The sequence below is a fragment of the Oncorhynchus tshawytscha genome, linkage group LG06, assembly GCF_018296145.1.
Source record: "Oncorhynchus tshawytscha isolate Ot180627B linkage group LG06, Otsh_v2.0, whole genome shotgun sequence".
In the NCBI taxonomy this organism is placed as follows: Eukaryota; Metazoa; Chordata; class Actinopteri; order Salmoniformes; family Salmonidae; genus Oncorhynchus; species Oncorhynchus tshawytscha.
In genome coordinates this window covers 69274386-69299024 of record NC_056434.1, presented here as the reverse complement: position 1 = coordinate 69299024, position 24639 = coordinate 69274386, and the positions used below count along the sequence as shown (strand labels likewise).

General features: G+C 41.4%; 2 protein-coding genes and 1 non-coding gene across 3 annotated transcripts in view; all 3 read left to right on the top strand.

The window, feature by feature from the left end:
- rin2a (Ras and Rab interactor 2a) overlaps nucleotides 1-8174 on the top strand; it is a 60110-nt gene extending 51936 nt beyond the window's left edge. Inside the window, 4 exon segments of the mRNA XM_024424855.2 lie at nucleotides 4557-4865; nucleotides 4983-5114; nucleotides 5346-5509; nucleotides 5600-8174. Coding sequence (XP_024280623.2) covers nucleotides 4557-4865; nucleotides 4983-5114; nucleotides 5346-5509; nucleotides 5600-6070 — 1076 coding nt within the window. The 3' untranslated portion in view covers nucleotides 6071-8174.
- A 4888-nt stretch (nucleotides 8175-13062) lies between these two features.
- Nucleotides 13063-15973, top strand: LOC112253002 (lathosterol oxidase-like). The gene is made up of 4 exons (XM_024424854.2): nucleotides 13063-13272; nucleotides 13534-13666; nucleotides 13762-13862; nucleotides 14357-15973. Exons 1-4 carry the CDS (start codon nucleotides 13063-13065, stop codon nucleotides 14822-14824), a joined length of 912 nt encoding a protein of 303 aa, XP_024280622.1. The 3' UTR covers nucleotides 14825-15973.
- Nucleotides 14089-14220, top strand: LOC112253600. The gene has a single exon (XR_002954040.1). It is a non-coding gene; the product is annotated as a small nucleolar RNA SNORA57 (small nucleolar RNA).
- Nucleotides 15974-24639: the final 8666 nt, after the last annotated feature.

The window sequence follows — 24639 nt, the reverse complement described above, 5'->3', positions numbered from 1 at the left end:
CCTTAAATTAACCCACTTGGCAGTTTTTCCTTCTTTTGGCTTCATTGCTATGCTCAGTGCCAAGTTGAGCAACAAGTTGTTTTGAAGCTCTGTTTATAGGCCTGTAAGGAGTTTGTGGAAGGGAGACTCTATTGCCCAATTCCAACTCCACCCCTAGACCCTAAGCACTTCATGTAGATCTGAAAGGGTTGGACAGACATTAGCAATAGCGATGGCTTGCTCCACATGGCCCTCTGTTAGGCTAGGTGGAAATCTCACCATATGAACACCATTCATTTAGGACTCACAAGTACTGTACTATGTAGGGGCCAGGGGTACATTTTTCTATAGATAAAAAACAATAGGGACATGAAGGGGGAAGAGTGGGGGCTGTTGGAAATGTACGAGGGGTAGCCAATCTTCAGGCAGAGTACTCACGAGGAAGTAAATAGAGTCCATATCAGCTGCAGCCCTGAATTTGGCGACAGCTCAGATTGGATGGCCTTGCCATACCTCTAGATTACAGGGCCATTTTTACACACTGTGACTTTTGGGGAAATGTGACAAGAATAGTGTGAGCTATTAGAGATCTATTCAAAGTTGTGTTGAAAGCTATAGTGAATATACTGTCAGGGGATTTCTGTTTGCGCTGTGAGTGTGCACCCGTGTTAGCCTCAATGTGTGTCACAGAGAGGCAATCTGTCACTATGTGGCGGCACGATGGCGCCGGAAGGGTGTGGGATGTGAGAATGGATTCACTTCTCCTCTGTCTGTCCCACCCTCCCGTCCCTCCCTCCCTCCGGATTCACGTGCAAGCTCTGCAGGGAGGATGTGTTGAGTGCGATTGTGGGTGAGGGAGGTTGTTTTGGTGGGGAGATGTGTATTTGAAGCGGAGGTGGTCCTCAGTACATACCGTACGTTTGCGTGTCTGTGGCCTAATGGGAAATAAGTGTGTGACCATGAAAAGTCCCTCCTAAATGGGATAGCTCCTGTGTCCCCTCTCACACCACTCATCAAACTCCCACTTACTCACATTGACCTCAGACTTCTCTAAAGACAACCTGCTCATCCAGCATTTACTCATCTAGCATGTGTTGTAAGCCATACAGTGAGTTTAACAACTGTTCGGTTAATTTTCCGAATGAGAGAATTAGGTGAAAATTAGGCTTTTTGCAGTGTAGGCCAAAGATATTGCTTTTGTTTTGTTGAATTTGACAGTAACACGTGTGTGTGAGAGAGAGAGAGAGTGAGGGGGATTATATTTTTTGAACTCGGTGAACTCATTTTTGAACTCACTCACTTGAACTCCACTCACATGCAGCCTTGTGCACTTGATCAATGTCTATAGTGGCCACTATAATAGAGCAAAAATAGAATGCATGTTTGTTTCATTCTATTTCTACTTTAGATGTTTTTTTCCCAAGTGCAATATTTATGTGTGTTCAAGTGTTATATTATAAAGGCTGTCATGGCTAACTGCAATATTAGTGTATTGTTTTTTTCTCTCAAGACCTTGAGTATCATACGCAGTAAAGTCTAGGCAACAAATAACATTGGATTGCTTTCTTTACATTTTTTTAGATGCAAGTTAGGTTCACATTAACCACTATATTTTACACACAGAGACGGATCATGTAGATCATATTCTTTGTTAAATTTTTAAAAAGTATCACCTTTTTGGGGCCCTCACAAGTTTGCCTCCCTGTGCATTAGTACACTACAGAATTGCATGCTAACCCTCCACGCTTCCATGTTGTTACATTCCACAGTGCTAATGACCAGAGTTATGAGCAGTACAAGTATGTAAGGAAGGACAGTAGCTTGAGGCACATTGTTTTAAAGACCAGTCCAGCGAAACTTGAAAATAACGTGCATGCAAAAACAAAGGCCACAGGGGATTTTGTATGGGTGCGTGTGTGTGTACATGTGTGCTCCCACTGGGAAACATGCACTGAGCCCAACCGCAGGCCTGAGGTCTTTTAGTGCTGGCACTGCATTCCAGGGATTTTAACCACTTTAACAGAACTACAAGGTACCAGGCTTGCTCTACCACAGTCCCCAGGTCCTGAACAGAGTCTGGTAAACACACAGTATTAAGTAGAGCCATGACTACATGGAACACTCTGCCATCCCAGGTAACTCAAGCTGACAATAAAACCAGATTAAAAAAACAGATAAAAAAACACTACTGCACAAAGGGGACTGTGAACAGACAGCCATTTTATATATCTTGTATTGTACTACGTATTAGACCTAGATACGTACTGAAATGTAGACTTTGACGTTTTAAATGTATTTCAGTCCTTGATTAATAATGTTCTGTACTATGTTATGTTTCATGTAGACCTGAGGAAGAGTAGCTGATGCTCTTGCAGTGCCTAACGGGGATCCTAATAAATACCAAATACCAGGCTTGTTCATAGAAGATGACAAGTTGACTTTGATCAAATTTGACTAATTGCCAGTGAAGTGTCACAAGTCTAGTTTAACCTGTTGGTTATTCTGCTAACTGGAAGAATTATATTTTGTACTACCAGTGTCTATTTTTAAACCATACCTTTTGATAATGATACAGTGATGTAACACCTACAAGGAAGGAAATGTGTTGCTGATCTTGACTTACGAGGAAGAAAGACACATTTATATGCATTACACACATTCTCAGACGGAGTGGTTAGGCTACTCTGAGAAGTTTTATTGCACCTGAATTACTGTCCAGTTTTGTGGTCAGGTGCGGTAAAGGACATAGGCACATTGCAGTTGGTCCAAAACAGAGCAGCAGGTATTACACTTAATGTACAAGGAGGGCAAATGTCAATGACATGACATGAATGTCAATCTCTCCTGGCTCAAAGTTGAGGAATGATTGACTTTGTCACTATTGGTCTTTGTGCGAGGTGTTGAAGATACTGAGCTGTCTGTTCAAGCAGTTGGCACACAGTTCGGACACTCTTCGGTATCACACAAGACATGCAACCAGAAGTCCCCCAAGTCCAGAACAGAGGCTGGGAAACACACAGTATTAAATAGTGTCTAAATGGAACCATGACTACATGGAACTCTGCCACCCCAGGCTACTCAAGCTAGCAATGAAACCAAATAACAAAAAAAGATAAAAGAACACTCTACGGCACGACAGGGACTGTGAAGAGACACCAACATTTTTATGCATTGTATTATGTATGTGACGTGGTACGACTGTGATGTTGTCTCGCCTGCCTATCTTAAGATGAATGCTCTAGCTGTGGGTCACTCTGGATGGGAGCGTTAGCTGAATGGCTAAATTGTCATGTAAATGTAGTGCTATGTATGTGATGCGTCGTTGGGGTACAACTGAACAAAAAATCTAAACGTAACATGCAACAATTTCAGCGATTTTACTGATTTACAGTTCACTTATGGAAATCAGTCAATTGAAATAAATTAATTAGGCCCTAATCTGTGGCTTTCACATGACTGGGCAGGGTGTAGCCATGGGTGGGCCTGGAAGAGCATCGGCCACCCATACAGAAGGGCTTTATTACAGACAGAACTACTCCTCAGTTTCATCAGCTGTCCGGGTGGCTGATCTCAAACGATCCCGCAGGTGAAAAATCTGGATGTGGAGGTCTTGGGCTGGTGTTGTTAAACGTAGTCTGTGGTTTTGAGGCCGGTTGGACGTACTGCCAAATTCTCTAAAAAATGACATTGGTAGGGAAATGAACATTCAATTCTCTGGCAACAGCTCTGTTGGACATTCCCTCAGTCAGCATGCCAATTGCACAGTCCCTCAATTTGAGACCTCTGTGGCATTGTGTTGTGTGAAATAAACTTTTATTGTCCCCAGCACAATGATCATGTTGTTTAATTAGCTTAATTAGCTTCTTGATATGCCACACCTGTCAGGTCTACTACAGCATCTAGTGTATATACACACACACACTTTTCTTGGAAAAGGAGAAATGCTCACTAACAGGGATTTTAAACACATTTGAGCACAACATTTTGGAGAAATAAGCTTTTTGTGCATATGGAATATTTCTGGAATTTTTTATTTCAGCTAATTAAACATGGGACCAAGTATTTACATGTTGCATTTATATTTTTGTTCAGTAAATATTATGTATTTTACTTGTGTAGTTTCCTGTTTGGACCCCAGGAAGAATAGCCCTGAAAGCAGCTAATCTGACATAGGAGAAAGAAAAGTGGGTCAAGACGATGTGGGAACGGGTTGAAAATGTTGTGTTGGAAGAAACTGTTCCTAAGTCTGCAGATGTCTCCAGTATAATCCTGCTGAGTTTGCCCCATTCGACTGCACAGTCAGCTCTCTCTCTGTCTTATTCAGCTCTGTGGTTAGACTCCCACTCTGCATTCATCCTGTGTGTATTATGATATCATGGTTCCTAGTAGTCGGTCTCTTTGAGAGTGCTTGTAAAACCTGAGGTCTGCATAATGTCTTGATGATATGGATTGAATCCCACTCGTACCACTACCAGGAATCTATTAAGACTTCCTGCAATGAATTCATATAGAGTGGATGGTGCCTATCAGTATTTGCTGTCAAAATAATAGTATTTCTCCCTCTTTCCCCCAAACAGACTATGTCCTAGAGAAGGCCATGCATAAGATTGTCCTGAAGCCCCTAAAAGGTGTGGTGGGAGTGGCCCTCCAGGAGTTCCAGGTCCGCAGCGGGGCATGGCAGGAGCTTAAGGAGAACCTTTCATTGGCCAAGGTCCGGCAGCCCCAGGAAATGGGCGTGACCGACGCACTCCCTCCAGATCCAGTCGCCATAGAGAAGATCCGGCACAAGTTTCACACCATGTGTAAACTCTACTCCCCTGAGAAGAAGGTGACCATGCTGCTGCGCGTGTGTAAACTCATCTATACCATCATGGAGGACAACTCAGGTACATAGTGTACAGACGCATGCATAAACAAGACCAATTACATATGTATGCACACACACAAACACATCGACACTCTCTCTTTCTAATTGTAGTGTTGTGTGTGTGTGTGTGTCTCAGGTCGTCTGTACGGGGCAGATGACTTCCTGCCCATGCTGACCTATGTGTTGGCCCAGTGTGACATGCCTCAACTAGATAACGAGATCCTCTACATGATGGAACTGCTGGACCCCTCTCTGCTCAATGGAGAAGGTACACACACACACACACACACACACACACACACACACACACACACACACACACATCTGCTTTATGTGTACTGTATGTCCTTCCTAATCTTCCCATTCTTCTTCCATGTTATTGTAGATCGTAATGGTCACGTAAACTCAACTAAATCTTGAGTGTCAATCATTGACCGCTGTTGCAGCAGTGTCAGGCTGCAGCGATGTTTGACCTCCTCTCTCTCCTGTGTTGTTCCAGGTGGATACTACCTGACCAGTGCGTACGGAGCCATGTCCCTCATTAGGAACTTCCAAGAGGAGCAAGCAGCTCGTGTACTCAGTTCTGAAACACGCAACACACTCCACCAGTGGCACCGTCGCCGCACCACCCAGCGCACTGCTCCCTCTGTAGACGACTTTCAGGTAACACACACACACACACACAGAATTCTTAACTCTTAGTCCCTTTGACTAAATACATCTAAACAACCCTATCTTTTTCATTTACCTCAGAACTACCTGCGAGTGGCGCTCCAGGAGCTGGACAGCGGCTGCACGGCCAAAACCCTGCAGGTGCAGCCCTACGCCACCACAGAGGAAGTCTGCCAGATCTGTGCCTACAAATTCAAAGTTCCCGACCCTGAGGATTACGCTCTGTTCCTGCTCACTGAGGGCTCGAGCCAGCAGCTAGCCCCTGACACATACCCCCAGAAGATCAAAGCAGAGCTCCACAGTCGACCCCAGGCCGCACCTTTTCACTTCGTCTTCCGTCGCGTGGCTAACCTCAATGAACTGGACGTGACCTCTTTTGACCCCCAGTCCATCCTCAATGACGTCACCCTTACCACAGACTCTGAGCCCAATCACAATGATGTAGCCTTAACCCCTTCGGACCCCCAGCCCAACTTCAACCTGGGTCTCAGTCCCAGTCTCAGCCTCAGTCTACCCCCCAACCAGCAAAATGGCAACTCCATATCTATCTGAGGCTGCAGGGCTGGAAACCCTCCATCTGGACATTCTTTCTGTAACCCAACAAAAATGATCTGAGCTGTGTTTAACTGGATTGAACTGGGCCTAACTGGGTTAAGCTGAACCATGCTGAGTTTAGCCAAAACAAACTTCCCTTTTTGGTGAGTCTTCTGTCTAGCAGGGCGTCCTCAAAGCGGAAAGCTTTGTCTAAGTACAGGAGGAAAAGAGAGGAACAGGGAAGGAAATGCGACAGATGGGGTTATTTTGCAGCTCTATTTGTGAACCTTTGGGACATGGCACTCAAGGAGCACACGTGAGGGCAAACGCCACTCACATAAAGGATGGTTATGGATGGATAAAGTGAGGGCAAACGCCACTCACATAAAGGATGGATATGGATGGATAAAGTGAGGGCAAACGCCACTCACATAAAGGATGGATATGGATGGATAAAGTGAGGGCAAACGCCACTCACATAAAGGATGGATATGGATGGATAAAGTGAGGGCAAACGCCACTCACATAAAGGATGGATAAAAGCTTTGAAATAGTCTTGTTAAAGACACAGACAGACCCTCTATACGGTCATACTGCAAAAGTGTCTGAAAGTTCAGATTCAGGGTCAGTTTTTGGTTTGTAACTCCTAGTGGTGAAGCAAAGGATAAGTCGAGGGAAAGCTGATCTCAGATCTGTGGATAGGGGTAACTTTTGTCTGCAATGGTTCCATCTAGTGATGTACTCATTCTGTCCATTCACTTTTTCTTCAGACAGAATATAGCCTTTATAGCAAATATACAGCATTTACTTTATCTGGGTGATAGCCTACATCTATTATGAATTACTTGTTGCAGTTGCTGGTAAAATTGCAGGACATGTATTTTTATGGAATATTGTTTTATCATTGCATGTTCTTTTCTTTGTTAAATGTTAGAAGCGGGCATGTCTGCCAGTGACGAAATAATGAACGTCCTTAATGTTCTGATTATCCAGGAGATATGATACTGTACATCCCTCATAGCTAATCCTTAGTTAATAGAGGTCATTGCTGTCATAGTGATTGTGTGATATATGATTGACTGGCTTGGTCTACAGTACCGGCGTCAAATCCCAGACAAGGTCATGAAATATTGTACTACTGACAAATATTAAAAGTAGGCCTAAATTGCCTTGTGAAATTTGGTGTGTCAATTCTCAAGCTGGTCTGAGATTATGCACACACACACACACACACACAAATGCACAAACTTGTGTGTGTTTTGCCTCTTGGCTGGTAAGATTTTGAGCATTGGGTATGAGGGCATAAGAGATTTGCAAGGACGCAGATTTGAGAAAAAATAAGAAACATGCACACTGCTCTTGCTAGGTATCACTGCTCTTTTTTAAAGCTTTGACAAAGGCCTTGAGGTCGATACGTAAAGGTTAATAAAGAGCGGTGATACTAGCAAACGCAATGTGCAGGTTTCTTTTTCAATTGTTAACATGCACCTGCAACAAAGAGAGCTAAGATGTGCGAGTGCCTTTTGAATTTTGAAGGACACAGATTTAAAAGACGGGAGAGTGAAAAGAATGAGATGTGAAGTAGAACTGAATCATTAATAAAATAAGGCTGTAATGTTTTGTTAACTGAACACAAATCATGTTTAAACAAATTGCATTCTATTAATGTATCAGTACTTCAATGTTTACCATTTTGAAATGTAGAGTTGGGCATTGCTGGTGCTGTAGAACGATAGCAGAAAAGTGAAATGGTAAATGTGATTGAGGAAAGGTTGAGGAGGCAATGGCATTATTGTTAAACACTATGTAGCTTATAATGTTAGTTAAAAATATTGAAATATATTTAAACTTTTTTGGGACTTAGGCGTTATCCTGTTTTAAATGTACTTATACTGTAATACAATTGCTACTCTAACAAGATTTTAAATGATACACATTTTTGTATTTATATGTATCTGTGCTGGGATTTTTTTCACAGATTGCAATATAACAGATATGGAAAAAGCAGTCTTCCAAGATCAACAAGAAATGTACTTATGTTCCTACGCTAAAGACTCTCTGTACGTATCATTGAATGATATTATTTTGCACTCAATAAATTTTGGTCATGAATTTGACTGTGCATATGTGTGTGCGGTGTGTGTGTTTGCCACTAAAGGGGCCACTTCCTTCCACATCTTTGGCCAACTTGAAATTCACCTACTGGGATTCACCTACCCCCCGCAGGAAATGGTACACTTGCCTGCAGTGGAGGCATACAGTCGTGTGTGTGTGTGAATTTAATTGTTATTCCTTAAAGTGTTCAGTAGGACTGATTCAACAGAAAGGTGTAGTTACAGTATTTAATGCTGGCTTGGTCTTTTAGGGTCAACATCAGTTTTGAGCAAATAGGCTATTCAGAATTAAATGTAATTTGACATTTTTATGATGATTTTTCAATTATTTTAATTTGAATGACCTCAACCAAACTTCCTCAAAGTTGTGATCTGATTTTATTTTTGACAGGAAATGAAGAATATCATGTGCCTACATCACCATCCGGTGGATTAATTTGTCTCTTTCCTTTTAAAGTTCCATTCTGTTGTACAGTGTTTTCGGGCGCTATGTGGTAGCCAAAATTCAACTTGAAGTGACAGGGTGGTGGAACATCGTTGGCTCCCAGCAGACTTTGTTGACATTCTGGCGGGTGGAATTCTTTCTTTGTGTTATATGCTGCACAGTAGTGGGAAAAGTACCCGATTTGTCAAGATAACTTAATAGAAAATGACAAGTAAAAGTGAGTCATCCTGTAAAATACCACTTGAGTAAAAGTCTGTTTTTGGTTTTAAATATACTTAAGTAGGAAAAGTAAATGTAATTGCTAAAATGTACTTAGGTATCATAAGTAACAATTATTTCACATGACTTATGTTAAGCAAACAGGACCCCACCATTTTCTTGTTTATTTATGGATAGCCAGGGGCTACTCCAACACTCAGACATAATTTACAAACGAAGCATTTGTGTTTAGTGAATCCGCCAGATCAGAAGCTAGGGATGTTCTCTTTCTAAGTGTGTGAATTGGACCATTTTCCTATCCTGCTAGGCATTCAAAATGTAATGAGTACTTTTGGGTGTGTGAAATAAATGGTAAAGTACAGATACCCCAAAAAACTACTTGAGTAGTACTTTAAAGTATTTTTACACCACTGATGCTGTAGAGAACTCCCACTGCCAGTGGTGCTGTCTGTCTATTAATCTCACACCTCACTCCACCCATCCCCAGATGGTGCCAGAGAGACTGGGGGTTCATTAACCTGCCCCTCAAAATCCCAGTGACCTCTGTGACCAGGTCACTGATAGGTTGCTAGGCTCAGGTTTCTAGGGGGCTGGACACCTGCCAGCCCTTCTGCCTGCTCAGATCAGAGCCTCACAGTCTCTCCAAGTGGACATGTTTGAGGGAGTGCATGGACAGAAGTGAGTGGTACTATTTTAACTGGCTTTGTTGTAAACATGCTCAGGAGCAGTCTCATATTTATAAAGTCCTTTGCTTAGAGATTGCTCTAGTTTGCTATTCACTGTTTATGGGGCAACACAGTCAAAAGTGAGATTTTCCTGTTTTCTAAAATGATATTTCCACACTAGTTAGGTTTCCATCCAATTTGTGACAGATTTTATAATATTCTAAAATATGTATAAATGTGACTTCCCACCAGAGATGCGTTTCCATCTAATTGATTTGTTGCGAATTAAAAGCTGGGCATGATGTTGTGCACATATGTTTGCAGTTAAATTCCCATGTACCGAATAAAAAAATACAAGGTAAATGATTTTCCCTCGCATTTTCAATTCTACTTATGATTTTGTCACAAATGTTGTTACATAGCGAATGTGCCCTCTCTGCACCCCTCTTGATTCTACACATTTTTGCCACGGGGCACAGAGAAAATGGTGCAGTTTTAAAGCAAGTTTGCTGCAATTCGACACATTTCGACACGACAGAGAAAATAATTTGTAATTTTATGACCCATTTCATGCAATTCTTCTCATTTTGCCATGCGGTAGAGAGAAAAATCCTCAGAGCATACGCAGACCAGCTGGCTGGTATGTTTACGGACATATTCAACCGTTCCCTATCCCAGTCTGCTGTCCACACATGCTTCAAGATGGCCACCATTGTTCCTTTACCAAGAAGGCAAAGATAACTGAACTAAATGACTCACTTCTGTAATCATGAAGTGCTTTGAGAGACTAGTCAAGGATCATATCACCTCCACCTTACCCGTCGCCCTAGACCCACTTCAGTTTGCATACCGCCCCAACAGGTCCACAGACGATGCAATCGCCATCACACTGCACACTGCCCTATCCCATCTGAACAAGAGAAATACCTACGTAAGAATCCTGTTAATTGACTACAGCTCAGCATTCAACACCATAGTACCCTCAAAGATCATCATCAAGCTGGAGACCTGGGTCTCAACCCCGCCTGTGCAATTGGGTCCTGGACTTTCTGACGGGCCACCCCCAGCTGGTGAAGGTAGGAAACAACATCTCCACTTTGCTGACCCTCAACACTGACTGGGGCCCCAAAAGGGTGCATTCGCAGCCCCCTCCTGTACTCCCTGTTCACCCACGACTGCGTGGCCATGCACGCCTCCAACTCAATCATCAAGTTTGCAAATGACACAAAAGTAGTGGGCTTGATTACCAACAACGATGAGACAGCCTACAGGGAGGAGGTGAGGCACTCAGGAGTGTGGTGTCAGGAAATCAACCTCTCACTCAACGTCAACAAAACAAAGGAGATGATCGTGGACTTCAGGAAACAGCAGAGGGAGCACGCCTCCTACCCACATCGAAGGGACAGCAGTGGAGAAGGTTGAAAATTTTAAGTTCCTCGGCGTACACATCACAGACAAACTGAAATGGTCCACCCACACAGACAGTGTGGTGAAGAAGGCACAATAGCGCCTCTTCAACCTCAGGAGGCTGAAGAAATTTAGCTTGTCACCCAGAACTCTGACAAACTTTTACAGATGCACAAACGAGAGCATCCTGTCGGGCTGTACCACAGCCTGGTACGGTAACTGCACCTTCCCTCAACCGCAAGGCTTTCCAGTGGGTGGTGCGGTCTGCACAACACATCACCAGGGGCAAACTACCTGCCCTCCAGGACACCTACAGCACCCGATGTCACAGGAAGGCCAAAAAGATCATCAAGGACAACAGCCACCCGAGCCACTGCCTGTTCACACCGTTACCATCCAGAAGGCGAGGTCAGTACAGGTGCATCAATCCTAGGACAGAGAGACTGAAAAAGAGCTATCTCAAGGCCATCATACTGCTAAACAGCAATAATTAACTCAGAGAGGCTGCTGCCTACACTGAGACCCAATTACTGACCACTTTAATAAATGGATCACTAATCACTTTAAACAATGCCACTTTTTATAATGTCACTTTAATAATGTTTACATATCTTACATTACTCATATGTATATACTGTATTTTATACCATCTATCGCACCTTGCCTTTGCCACTTGGCTATTGCTCATCCATATATTTATATGTACGTATTGTACTTATTCACCCCTTTAGGGTACTTATTCACCCCTTATTCACCCCTTTATGTACTTATTCACCCCTTTAGATTTGTGTGTATTAGGTACTTGTTGGGGAATTGTTAGATTACTTGTTAGATATTTCTGCACTGTCGGAAATAGAAGCACAAGAATTTTGCTGCACTCGCATTAACATCGGCTAACCATGTGTATGTGACCAATATGATTTGATTTGAATTCTACACATTTTGCTGCAGGGTGGAGACAAATGTTTGCAGTTTTTAATATAATATCTGATTATCAATGGGGGCGCTCCGGTTGGTAATTCAACCATGATTACTACAAGTTTAGACAGTCTAGAAGCAAGCTAACTCACAAATCTAATTTTTTTTGCTGACATTGATTGACTGACATAAAAAAAGAAAAACTGCTACCAAACAACCAAATTAGAGGAATTAATGGAACTACCAAATTAGAGCCTTGGTGTTTCATTAAATGAACAAAGGGATAACATACATCTTCCAAAATGACCAAACATATGGGAGACAGACTAAATGCTCAAAGCCATTTGCTATCATCTTTCTGGAATACCAAGAATCTACAATGACTACACCTGTACCCAGTTAAGCATTCCCATTTCTGGAAAACGTTTGGTGGTGCCAGCATACTTAAAAGATTGCCTAGTAAAAGACTACCTAGCAGTTTACCTCAAGACATTATCAGATGTCACTGCTTTAAAAAGCATTATCAGTAGCATTTCCAGATGTCACTGCTTTAAAAGCATTATCGGTAGCATTCCCAGATGTCACTGCTTTAAAAGCATTATCGGTAGCATTCCCAGATGTCACTGCTTTAAAAAGCATTATCAGTAGCATTCCCAGATGTCACTGCTTTAAAAAGCATGATCAGTAGCATTTCCAAATGTCACTGCTTTAAAAAGCATGATCAGTAGCATTCCCAAATGTCACTGCTTTAAAAAGCATGATCAGTAGCATTCCCAAATGTCACTGCTTTTTAAAAAAAAGAGCTACATTACTAGGCCCTGCCATTTATCAGTGTTATTTACGTTAGTTCTATTACAACACAATACTGTATCTGTATGAAAAAACTAGAATTGATAGACTATAGATCTAACAGTGACTAGTTGACTACCCACACTATTTATAAGCCATATCCAGTTTACATGTCATTCTCAAGGAGTCTATTCTACCCACAATTAATTTGTGACATTTTTGTCTGCTACACATGCAAATTCCTAACTTATCAAAACCAGAGCATTCTCTCTGGATGAGCCTTCTCTCTGGCTTTGATAAGTGAGGAATTTGCAGATGTAGAAGAATTGTTTGTCACATATGATGTGTGGGTTGGATTAACTCCTTGAGAGGAGGAGTCTAAGAGGACTCTTCTAACCGGAGCCTAGAAGGCTTTGCTCAAAGCCATTGCTTATCATCTTGACTGATTCAGACATGGATCTCGTGCTGAACGTTGCCGACCACTATGTCCTCACCCCCTACGTGTACCCATTGTCATGGCCCGAGGACACAGCACTGCGCCAGATCATCAGCCTGTTGGTAGTCACCAACCTGGGGATCGCGGTCCTCTACCTGGGCCTTGGCTGGCTGAGCTACCAATTCATCTTTGACCACAACCTCATGAAACATCCACAGTTTCTAAAGGTATGTCCTTCTTTATTATACTGAATACTTGTAGCCTGGTCCCAGATCTTGTTTAATGTCGCAATACCTGTAGGACAGCACAAACTGATCTGGGACCAGGCTACAATAGTTGTATGAAGTTGGTCTGCGACAAACAACTTAGGTTTATTTACATACTGTAAGGTTACTACTTGAGAGTTGGCATTTGCTTTTTGTTTACTATTCTTTCTTCCCAACTGTTCTCTTGATGAAAATGGATCATACATCATTGTTGGTCCTCAGAACCAGGTGTGGCTGGAGATCAGACATGCCATGACCTCGCTACCCATTATTAGTATCCCCACCGTGGCGTTATTTTTCATTGAGGTCAAAGGATACAGTAAGCTCTATGACAACGTTGAGGAATCTCCCATGGGTAAGACAATGCTGCATTCACTGACGCTCAGACGTTCTGTAATGTTTGTCAAACGGGATTGTCATTTTGATACTAATGGTGGTTTGTTTTATCAGACTGGCCCTTTGTGCTTTTCAGCATTATTTCCTTTGTGTTATTCACGGATGGGTGCATCTATTGGATTCATCGGTTTCTTCACCACAGATGTATTTACAAGGTGGGCATTTAGTCTTGTTACCAATGGGAATGTGTGGTACTGGGTAGGCCCTTTCACTGTCAATTGGACATGGATTGTTGCTGTAGATGTGATGTTGGAGATGCACAGTATTACAAATCAGTCCACAATGACAGACAAATACTGTATAATAAGTAAACTAATTATCTTACTGAGATTAAGGCAGTTGACATTGTCTTAAAGTTGATTAACAATCTAACCGTTTTTCCCTCCACGTCTTGGCGTACATGTTGTTGCTAAATTCTTGTGTATGTAATGTACAGTGGTAGAACAAAGCCAGCGCTATATCTTCGGTACAGTGTGTGTTATCGTCTGCTGGTCCTCAATAGCTGGCACACTTGAATGTGATCAAACACATCCGTAGGTTTTATGTTTTGTATGTTTTCTATTCCTCAGCAAATGTTTTTTAAATACAGTTCCTTTTTGAATTCCTTCACTTGAATGGACCATCTCTGTGACATGTTCCCTCCCCTCAGCACTTCCACAAGAAGCATCATGTGCTGAAGATCCCCACGCCGTTCGCCAGCCACGCCTTCCACCCGCTGGACGGCTTCCTGTCGAGCCTGCCCTACCATGTCTACCCCTTCCTCTTCCCCCTGCACAAGGTGCTCTACCTGGCCCTCTACATCTTTGTCAACATCTGGACCGTGTCCATCCACGACGGTGCCTATCGCATGCCTGGTCCACTGCAGGAGGTGGTCAACGGGGCGGCCCACCACACGGACCACCACCTCTGCTTCAACGTCAACTACGGCCAGTACTTCACCTTGTGGGACCGCATTGGTGGGTCTTACAAAAACCCCTCGGTTCTCGAAGGGAAGGGCCCCCTCGACTGCATTAGTAGACTGACGGCCGAGGGGAAGATTAGCTCTAATGGGGCTAATGCCAATGGCCACACGAATGGGCATGATAATGGCAGTGGTACAAAGAGCAAGGAGGAGTAGCTGGTAGCAGCTAACCAAACTATTCTTTCAGAGAACCACCCAGGCCATCAAGACCCATGCCACACTCAAATGTGTTTTTGATAGCCAATGGGTTCTCAAGCAAACCTTTCACCGCCATATCTGAGGAGAAGCGGTCTCCCTGCCGCATCCAAGCAGTAAAGTAGCCAGCTGGATAACCTTGGCGTCGCAGGACTTTGCAGAAATTCAGCCAGCTGCGATTGACTCATAGATAGCAAGCTAAACATCATGCTATATGTAATATGAAAAATATGTAACTAACAAATTAGATAGGGGTAGAATTACAGGTTTTCAGATATAAAAATGATAGTCCTGCTGATGGACTAGTTAGCTACAATGTAATGGTGTTGTCTAGTAGCTAGCTACACATGACATTGTCCTCTCGGTTGTCCTCCACTTTGTCTGTATATGCATTGCGTCCTGCTATCATACTGGATGTCCCAAAAGACAATGATGTACATATGCTTAATCTTGGTTAACCCCGAATGAAAGTCTCAAGTAATTGGTCAGCTGCTCGATTAAGTTCTGGGTCCATATGTGTTAACAGAAGGGATTAAGAGAGCTCCACCCTTACGGGCCAAATGCCCCCTCCCCTTCCGAAATTCAACAGATGCTAACACAGGAGAAACCATGATTTGTCCAAATAATCAGTGATGAAAAACCCAAACAACGAAACTACTGCTGCTCGTTATCCCACGCATCCAATTCCTTCCCGACAGATTTGATGGTACAAGTTAATGTTTACGTAGAGAGATGAATCTATGTTAAATTAAGCTGAATTGTTGTTGATTGATAGGACTCTCGAGATGTCGCTGTTATTACTACAAACTTTCTGGTATGGGAGTGCTGTCGGAGTTATTGGAAGTACGGAGTTCCAAATGGATAGTTTCTCTTGAACGGCCCTCTAAATCATAATTACAAGTGGGAAACTCTGAGAAATTGTGTTACCTCAGTTGCCAAGTTGTGACATTTAACCACGGACCATTCCCATTTTCAACCCCAAAAAATGACAACAAATCAGTTTGACAATTACAAACTTATTGTGGCTTCTTACATTCCCCAGCAAGAAAACCAAATGTCACTCAAACAGAAGGGGGAACTAACAAAGATTCACTGACAACAACCGACACAAAACAGGTTGTGTTTTAGGGGGTTCTGAAAGACACTCATGGGGGTGTCCACTGAAAGCTGCATAGCAACAACAATTGGAACCTAAAAGATGCTAAATTTGCCCAACAACTGGCAAGCTAAATTAAAACACACCAAACTTAAAGGACAGGAAGCAAACCAAAAAGATGCAGTAAAACAAAATCAGTTTTTCTAGAAATCAAATAGGGAGCGCTAACTAACGTTGTTGACGCGCCACTTCTCTCACAACCAAAGTAGCACTGGGACAGCCACTCTTAAATAGCACCTGGGCCAGCACAGGTGAAACACCTTCCCACGAACGAGACAGCAACCAGCACAGGTGTAAAACATACTGATTAGGTGACACCAAACAAGGTGACAGCAATTGGTGCTCCCTAAGCGCTAACAAGCTATACTTGCTAAAGTCCAAACTCAAAACATAAATGGAAAAACCAAAGCCTGTAGGTGGTTGAGCATAATTTTGCTCAGCTAGCGAACTGTATTATTATCAACATTAGCTAGCTTATCTAGATAGCTAAAAACTTATTGGTTGAAGAATTGTTCTGACTTTTAAAGCACTTGAACACAATCATGTTGGACTTACAACCTCCTTTTTGGGGAAGTTTCCCGCTTCTGCTTTTGCTTCTTGCTTCTGATTATGTTTCTGCTATGGTATAATGGCATTCGCAACAATTAGATCTGCATTCCGCCACCTACTGTGGGGGTGGATAATAAGGATCCCAAAAAACAATTGGATAAAAATAAATAAAATATCATATAAACTACCAAAATAGAAATTAGCTAAACAAAATCAACCTGATTTTCTGTAAAAACATATTCTAATCAGGTTCCAACACAGACTCATAAGCCTCTTGTGAGGGTGGAACATTTCCTAGCGACAATAGTCCTTGTAGTGCTTCTGCTGTGAAGTCTTTTGAGCCTCAAAAACTTCTCTGCTGCAGATATAATGATATCCAGGTTCTTGGACTTGTTAGACACTTGTGCTGTACAATTAATCACTGTGGCTATAAATGCTACAAAATCTACTTTCTTCACAATGAGTGTATCCAGATCACTCGATTGAGTGAAAACACTAGCAACTGGTTGCAATGCATCCACCTCCATATCTTCAAAACTGTTGGAGATCTGCTGCGCAACCTGATCCTTGACCCCTCGACCTCCTTCACCCTAACAGCGCACTCAAGGAAGTCCAGAGTATGACCACAGTTACAACATTTTCCATTCACAGATTATTCAATATCATACTTCTCCCGTCTTCAAACATTTGACACGTGACCATATCCTTTACAATTTCCACACTGTAATGGTTCGGACACAAGACCTCACATAGCTTCACATTATTCAGATCGAGTCTCCTCAAACAACAATAATATCAACAGGCTTTTCTCCTTCCTTTCATTTACCATACAGGTCAGGTGATGTGCAATGACCACTCTTGGGATTTTCTGACTAAGGTACTCATCTATATCCAATACATGTTTCTTCTGACATGGACAATTTTACCAGATCCAGTGAACGCTTCTTTTGTTCTTCGTCAACACAATTAACCAAAACAAGGCCACTTCCAGTCACCTTGATTGGATCTACCTTTCCCACTGCTTTCTTCACAGTCCTCAATATTACAAATGGAGCCCAATAAGAAATGCATTAATGGACTGGTCCTTGTCTTCTTTCTACTACAACTTTTGCTTGTTTTGTTCCATTCCTTGATTTCACTATTTTCCATTCATTATCACACACATCACTTGCCGCACTTTCGGATTCAAGCACAGTCGCCTTTTCCTCCCACCCTGGTTTTTCATCCCTCCAACTGGAGCTTTGGCCACCAGAGGCAATTGGTGCACATGTGGCACATACATAGGGCTTGTTCTGGAGGGTGCAACGTTACAAAATGTCCAAATAAAAACATATAGTAGAACATGTGCCGTATGTATAAAGCTTCTCAGAGCCTATGAGTCAGGTTACTATCAATCAAATCAAATGTTATTTGTCACATGCCTTATAAACAACATGTGTAGACTAACAGTAAAATACATCCTTACAGATCCTTTTCCAACAATGCAGAAATAAAATTTAAAGTTAAAAAAGATTAAACAGAAATATAAATAGTGACACTAGGAATAAATATACAGTGAATAACAAATAACAGTAACTAGTAATTAGGCTACTTTTGAGACAAATTCAAACTTTCCTTAAAGGGATAGTTCACCCAACTTACACAAAATTACATATTGGTTTCCTTACCCTGTAAGCAGTCAATGTACTCTGTATGCATACAAGGTATGACAGTAATCCATTATTTGGTTTATTTTCCCTGGAACGGTTTCCAAGTGCTAACGTTTTCAGCATTTGTGGCATAAATCCCATGCAAGTCATGATACCTATATTAGCATTTTTCGCTCATTAAGTCCATGTCATCTGAGTGATGTTTCTGAGCTCCATAATCAATTTAAGATACTTTAGGAGGATTTGGATATTATGCACAAAAAAGGCTAATATAGGTACCATGACGTGCATGGGATTTGTGCCACAAATACTGAAACAATGGCATTTCAAAACAGTGCCAGTGAAACTTAACCAAAGCATGGATAGCTGTCATATTTAGACTGCTTACAGGGTAAGGAAACCAATATGTTAATTTGTAATTTGGGTGAAATATCCATTTGAAGTTGAGAGTCTGAGGTTAATATAAAGCTGCTGAAGAATAGGCCTAGGAAAGTGGATTTAATGCAGCATTCATGAGATGTCAGAACTAGGAAACTCAACCATTTCCGACTTGGAAACTCATTGTAGAAAGACGATACCTGAGTTCCCCAATTGGACAGTTTCTGAATCAACCAATATGAAACTCTATGCAAATAAAGTATGTTCATTTTAACTCAGAAGTTCCGAGTTTCCAACTTGTCATGAATGCAGTGTTATTTTATTTTAGTGTTATTTTACTATAAACCCATTGAAGATTCTTACTTACAAAGATAATCATTATTTTTAGATTATTTCTTTAACATGTTTGCTTTACAACATAATATGAAACAATTCAATTATAATTCTAACAATAGTTAAAATTGAATACTATGAGGATTCTGTGTTATGCACTATAGCCCGTTACCATATATGTGATTGAATATTATCTGCTGTTGGCTTGTGTGGATGTATGTATGTGTTATGCAACATAGCTGATTTGAAACATTGTTATCAGTTTCAGGGCCATGGCCCTTTCTCATGATGGAAAAATACAGAATAACATGAAGACAGGAACTGTTGCGAGAACAAACGGTCTTTTGTTAGATAACAGGAGCCAGGTGCGAAATAACGGTATCGAGCATGAGCGCATAGATATTCTTCACAGCAACAGTTACATCTATCAGCTGAAGCGCTTAGGGGGCTGGGACCAGCTCTGCGCCAACAATCAACGATAGGCTGGGTGAGTCTAAACCACGCTCAGTCTCTACTCTGACAGGCCGGCTCGGAAGCAGGAACTATTTCTGTCAGGGTATATTTATAATATCTTTGTCAAGAACAAGTCAGTTCTCTGTTTGCCCTGTGAGGTGGGACAGAGAGCCCGTATATACGAAAATTGCATTTACCACTTATTGCTTAGCTAATAAAAAATACATAGCATACAATCGGTGACTCAGTGTCATATTTATCCTGATACCAGATTCGAATTAACGCAACAATAGATGGCACCGTTTTGAATTACAATCGGAGTTGTACTTTTTAGGCGTAACTGCGCAAGAAAGCTCTTAAAGGGGCAACAGGGTCTTAAAAGAACAATGGCCTTTTCTCAATTAGATTTACTCACCTCCTGCATCCTCACTCCATCCTCTCTCGCCTACTTTTGAAAAAGGTTGAAAGGTAATCAAGGAGAGGCGGCTTGGAGAGAAATAAAATTCTATGAAATGAGACCCTCCTCCACTCGTGCTTCATCAGGCTAATTATGTTTACACGGGTGGATCCCAAAATAAATGTGTACATTTATATGAACAAAGGAAGCAAGACATTTTATAGATAAAACAATAAGTTGCATATTGATTTTGAACACATGCAAAACTCTTCCACCGTAGGATACACTTGTGCTTCCTCGCCAAAAGGAGGCTATCAAGCGACGCCAAAGACAGCTTTTTCCACCACCATCAACGAAAGACCAAATGATGGGAATTTCTTGTGAACGAATGAATCTATGCCATGGTGCCTTATAGCTATTCTGGTGGCCTAGCCCAATATTGGACTAAAGGAGCCTAACGTTACTCCCTAGTCCAAGGACCTTACATGTTCTGTTTAAAGGGTGAATTGGCTCTGGAAGCCAAAATCCATCTAAATGTGAATCGATACTCAATTGCGGTACAGTCCTAGAAACATCAATCCCTATACTTTCATGTCACATCAAAATAATTTCACAAATGCAAAATACACACTTACTGTATGTACACTGTTTTAACACGTTTGTGGCGACAGTTTTCCGATTACACACAGGTGTTTAGAGACGCAGATAGCTAATTAGCACAGGTAGTCCACTCTGTCTTCTATCTCTTTTACGTAAACAAGCTCTGTAACATGGAAATATGGCCCTGTGGGAACCCTAGCCCAAGAAAGGTGTGTATCAATTTAACCTTTACTTTTTTCACAATTATTTCTTGCCGATTTGAACGATAAGGTCCTTATGCTTCCAAAACTGTACCGCAAGCGATGCGTGTTAATTTTCAGACCCAGCGTTGCGGCTCTGAACAAAACTCTCCAATGACTCTTATGTGTAATGTAATGGAACTGAGAGTCATGATCAAGGGGCTAATGGAGGCCCAACTCCCTATTAAGACAATATGTTGGTGTTTCCATTATTTCTTCAGTCATCTGTAATAGAAACACACAAAAAACAGTTTTGATAGAATAATATACCTTGATATTCTGAAAGCACTTTTATTGATTTAATTTTTTACTAATTCAGTTGCATGTTATTCAGTTGCATGTTATTAAGTTGTGCAAAGTATGATTTAAACCCAAATGTGGGAGCTTGAAATCAGAGTTATCGAAGCTCCCAGTGGCGATTTTAGCATGTAAATCTTGGTGGGGCAACAAAAAAAATGATGCATGCCAGCAAAGCCACTACACAACACAACACAACACTAAACAATACATTAATTGCACTATAACGGTGACAAACGGAGCCCACAAACTGTTAGGGCCTACATAAAGTTTTGCAGACAACACCACCCTCTGGAGAGCCTTGCGGTTGAGGGAGCGGTGCAGTTGCCGTACCAGGCGGTGATACAGCTCGACAGGATGTTCTCAATTGTGCATCTGTAAACGTTTGTGAGGGTTTTAATTTCTTCAGCCTCCTGAGGTTGAAGAGGTGCTGTTGCGCCTTCGTCACCACACTGTCTGTGTAGGTAGACCCTTTCAGTTTGTCTGTGATGTGTACACCGAGGAACTTAAAACTTTCCACCTTCTCCACTACTGTCCAGTCGCTGAAATGTACAGCGACAGAATTCAGAACATGGGCTGTTCTTACAGTGTACTACTATCAGTAGCACTGTCAAAGCTGTACAAAAAAAAGTTTGCACACACCTGCCACAAACGATGTGTTTACAATACCGCGTTGGTGAAAATAGACCAAATTATTAGGGTGAGGCACATGGGCTACTAAAAGCTTACTACACAACATACACTTAGTATTACTTTCTTAGCTACTGTACACATATATCTCTCTGGCATCCTACATCATTTATGAAGAAGCATAAGACATTTTTGGACTCATGTTGTTGTGATGTGCTTGAACAGGAAGGTGGCGCGGCGGTCCTTCGTGGGCAAATGTTGTCATCAAAGAGGAAGATGTCGGGTTTACATTTCTGAGTTGATTGACCGTTCAAAACGTATTATTCCCAACTTCCCAGTAGCAATGCTTGCAGTTAGCCACTGTCACCGATTCCTTACAAACCACTCATTGTTGAATTTGCAATCTCCAAAAAGTGTTGTAATGTTTATGTCCAATGGCCGATGAGCACTGATACGTTTTATCTGTATTTCTCTTCACTATTTCTCTTGATATGACAAGGATTAAAAAAGATTTGCCAGTAGACTTGATTCATGATGACTGCTAGCTAAGATTGTGAAGGTAAGACGTTGAGTTGATCAGTCCAATCAAAGTTACTGTACATATAACGTGATTTAATGTCATATACACACACTACCGTTCAAAAGTTTGGGGCCACATAGAAATATCCATGTTTTGAAAGAAAAGCAAATGTTTTGTCCCTTAAAATAACATCAAATTGATCAGAAATACAGTGTAGACATTGTTTATGTTGTAAATGACTATTGTAACTGGAATATCTACATAGGCGTACAGAGGCCCATTATCAGCAACCATCACTCCTGTGTCATGACGTGCCCTGGGGGGTGGATCATAGCCCCCATCTCTCTCTCTCTCCACAGTTTTATGACTTTACGACAGGTCATAAATACCTGCCATGCAATATTGAGAGAGTCCAAGAGAACAAAGACCCTCTCTTGACCAAACTCCTAAATCCCCAAAATGGGAGAATTAAACAATATTTCCACTTTTGAAAATGTGGGAATGGTCCGTGGACACTTAAGGGACAGTTATGACGAGTGTCTTTCATTTGGTTATCTCATGAAGGACAGGAAACACACATAACTGTATCTCTTAAAGTGTACATTTCCCAGCTGTCAGGTTTATATCTAAATATTGTGAAACGTATGTGATTAAACATAAAAATATTTGTGAAAAAATGTAATGTGATGTTAACCTTCTAAAGGAGAGTATGGATTTTCATATAAAGATGAACTAGTCAGTGGCCACGTCCACGAGAGCATAGACATTACATCGGTGTTATGGAACCACCCTTTTCTACTGAAATGTATAAAACCCACTCCTGATGAAATTCACACCAGACCACAGTATAAGATAAGGTTGCAAATGGTTGAATTTCTAAGACTAGAAAACATGAGACTGATGAATCCTACAGGACGATCGAGGATTCCAACAGAGAAGACAACAATGACAAACGGGCGTAAATATATAAATTGCAATTATTCTCGACTGAGCAGCCGTTCATGTGCAAAGGATTGTCATTCCAATGAATATAATTATAGACTGTGTGGAGTGAATCCATTTTGTCTTTCCCACTCTTTCTCAGTCCCCAGCCCTTTCCTTTTGTCTACCAAGCCATCATATCGGCTTAGCCCACTAGGGACTTTTCTATCATTGTTAGTAACCAATATCTACTGTTTGTTCATGTATTTCTGTGATTATTTTGTTAGTTAGTAAATAAATAATTAACCAATTTCTATATTGCTGATTCATTATGGAAACTAGGGTTTGTGCAGATAACCAAGAATTGTATGTCTTTTGGTATGAGACTAATGAGGTAGCAATGAATAATAATTTAATGGAAGACTAATTGATAAGATATGAACGTCACGTCCTGACCTTAGTTCCTTTTTTATGTCTCTGATTTAGTTTGGTCAGGGCGTGAGTTGGGGTGGGCATTCTATGTTTTTGTTCTAGGTTTTGTATTTCTGTGTTTGGCCTGGTATGGTTCCCAGTCAGAGGCAGCTGTCGATCGTTGTCTCTGATTGAGAACCATACTTAGGTAGCCTGTTTTCCCACTATGATCTGTGGGTAGTTATTTTCTGTTTAGTGTTTTCTGTTGTGTGTCTGCACCAGCCAGAACTGTTTCGGTCGTTCTCTTTGCTATCTTTGCTATCCACACATAAAACGGTCAACCGAATTGTTTCTAGTCATCTCTCCTCCTTCCAGGATTTTTCTTCTTTGGACTTTATATGGCGATTGGCATCTAACTTTCATAATGTGAATTACCACAACCGACCGACCGACCTCAGTTCATCTTTCAATCACCCACGTGGGTATAATCAATTGGGAGATGGCACGTTGGTATATGCTTCTATAAACAAATGATATGACTTGCACTGCGTTCAGCGTCACAAATAAAACTGACTTCTATTTTAGCGCTTGGCAACTCAGATCCTCGTTGGCGCACGCGAGCAGTGTGGGCAGTGTTGCCAACTAATTTTCAGGGAAATTGCTTGAGGTAGGTCGATTTGTTGCTAAATGACGTTGTGATAACATAACGTAAAACTGCATCATTACGTAGAATACACAATAACGTTACTCAAATTGACTGGTTATCTCGGTGAAAAATATGATTTGACATTTGTTAGTTTAGATTTGTTTGTTTATTATCATATATTTTTATTTGTAAAAGTAATATAAACACAACACATTTTATATGATCAGAATTCAACACATTGAATTATTGAACAATTACACATTATGAACAATTACATTTGATTTATTTTCTTTTAAACTAGTAAACCTACACATTCTGAACAATTATAGTTTCAAGCAGTGTATTGGTAGTTAGTTAACATGCTACCTGACTGATCAGCAATTATAGGTACAAGCTAATAACAAGGTATATATGCTATCTTATTGAACAAGCAACTTAACTCAAATAATGATGTGTGCTCTAAGAATCTCTCTCCAGCTCTCTCCAGGTTGTTGTGCTGCTTGGCTGGCTAACTGCTCAATGGTTTCCTCCAGATATTGCCACTGTTCTTGCACACGCTCCAGTACACACTGTCACCATCAGCTGTGTGTCTCCGCA

What these genes read in the sequence shown, in the direction of transcription:
- LOC112253002 (XM_024424854.2), top strand. Translation starts at nt 13,063, where the DNA reads ATGGATCTCGTGCTGAACGTTGCCGACCACTATGTCCTCACCCCCTAC. An exon ending in AACATCCACAGTTTCTAAAG is followed by an intron (nt 13,273 to 13,533) that starts GTATGTCCTTCT and finishes GTTGGTCCTCAG; the next exon opens with AACCAGGTGTGGCTGGAGAT. An exon ending in CGTTGAGGAATCTCCCATGG is followed by an intron (nt 13,667 to 13,761) that starts GTAAGACAATGC and finishes TTGTTTTATCAG; the next exon opens with ACTGGCCCTTTGTGCTTTTC.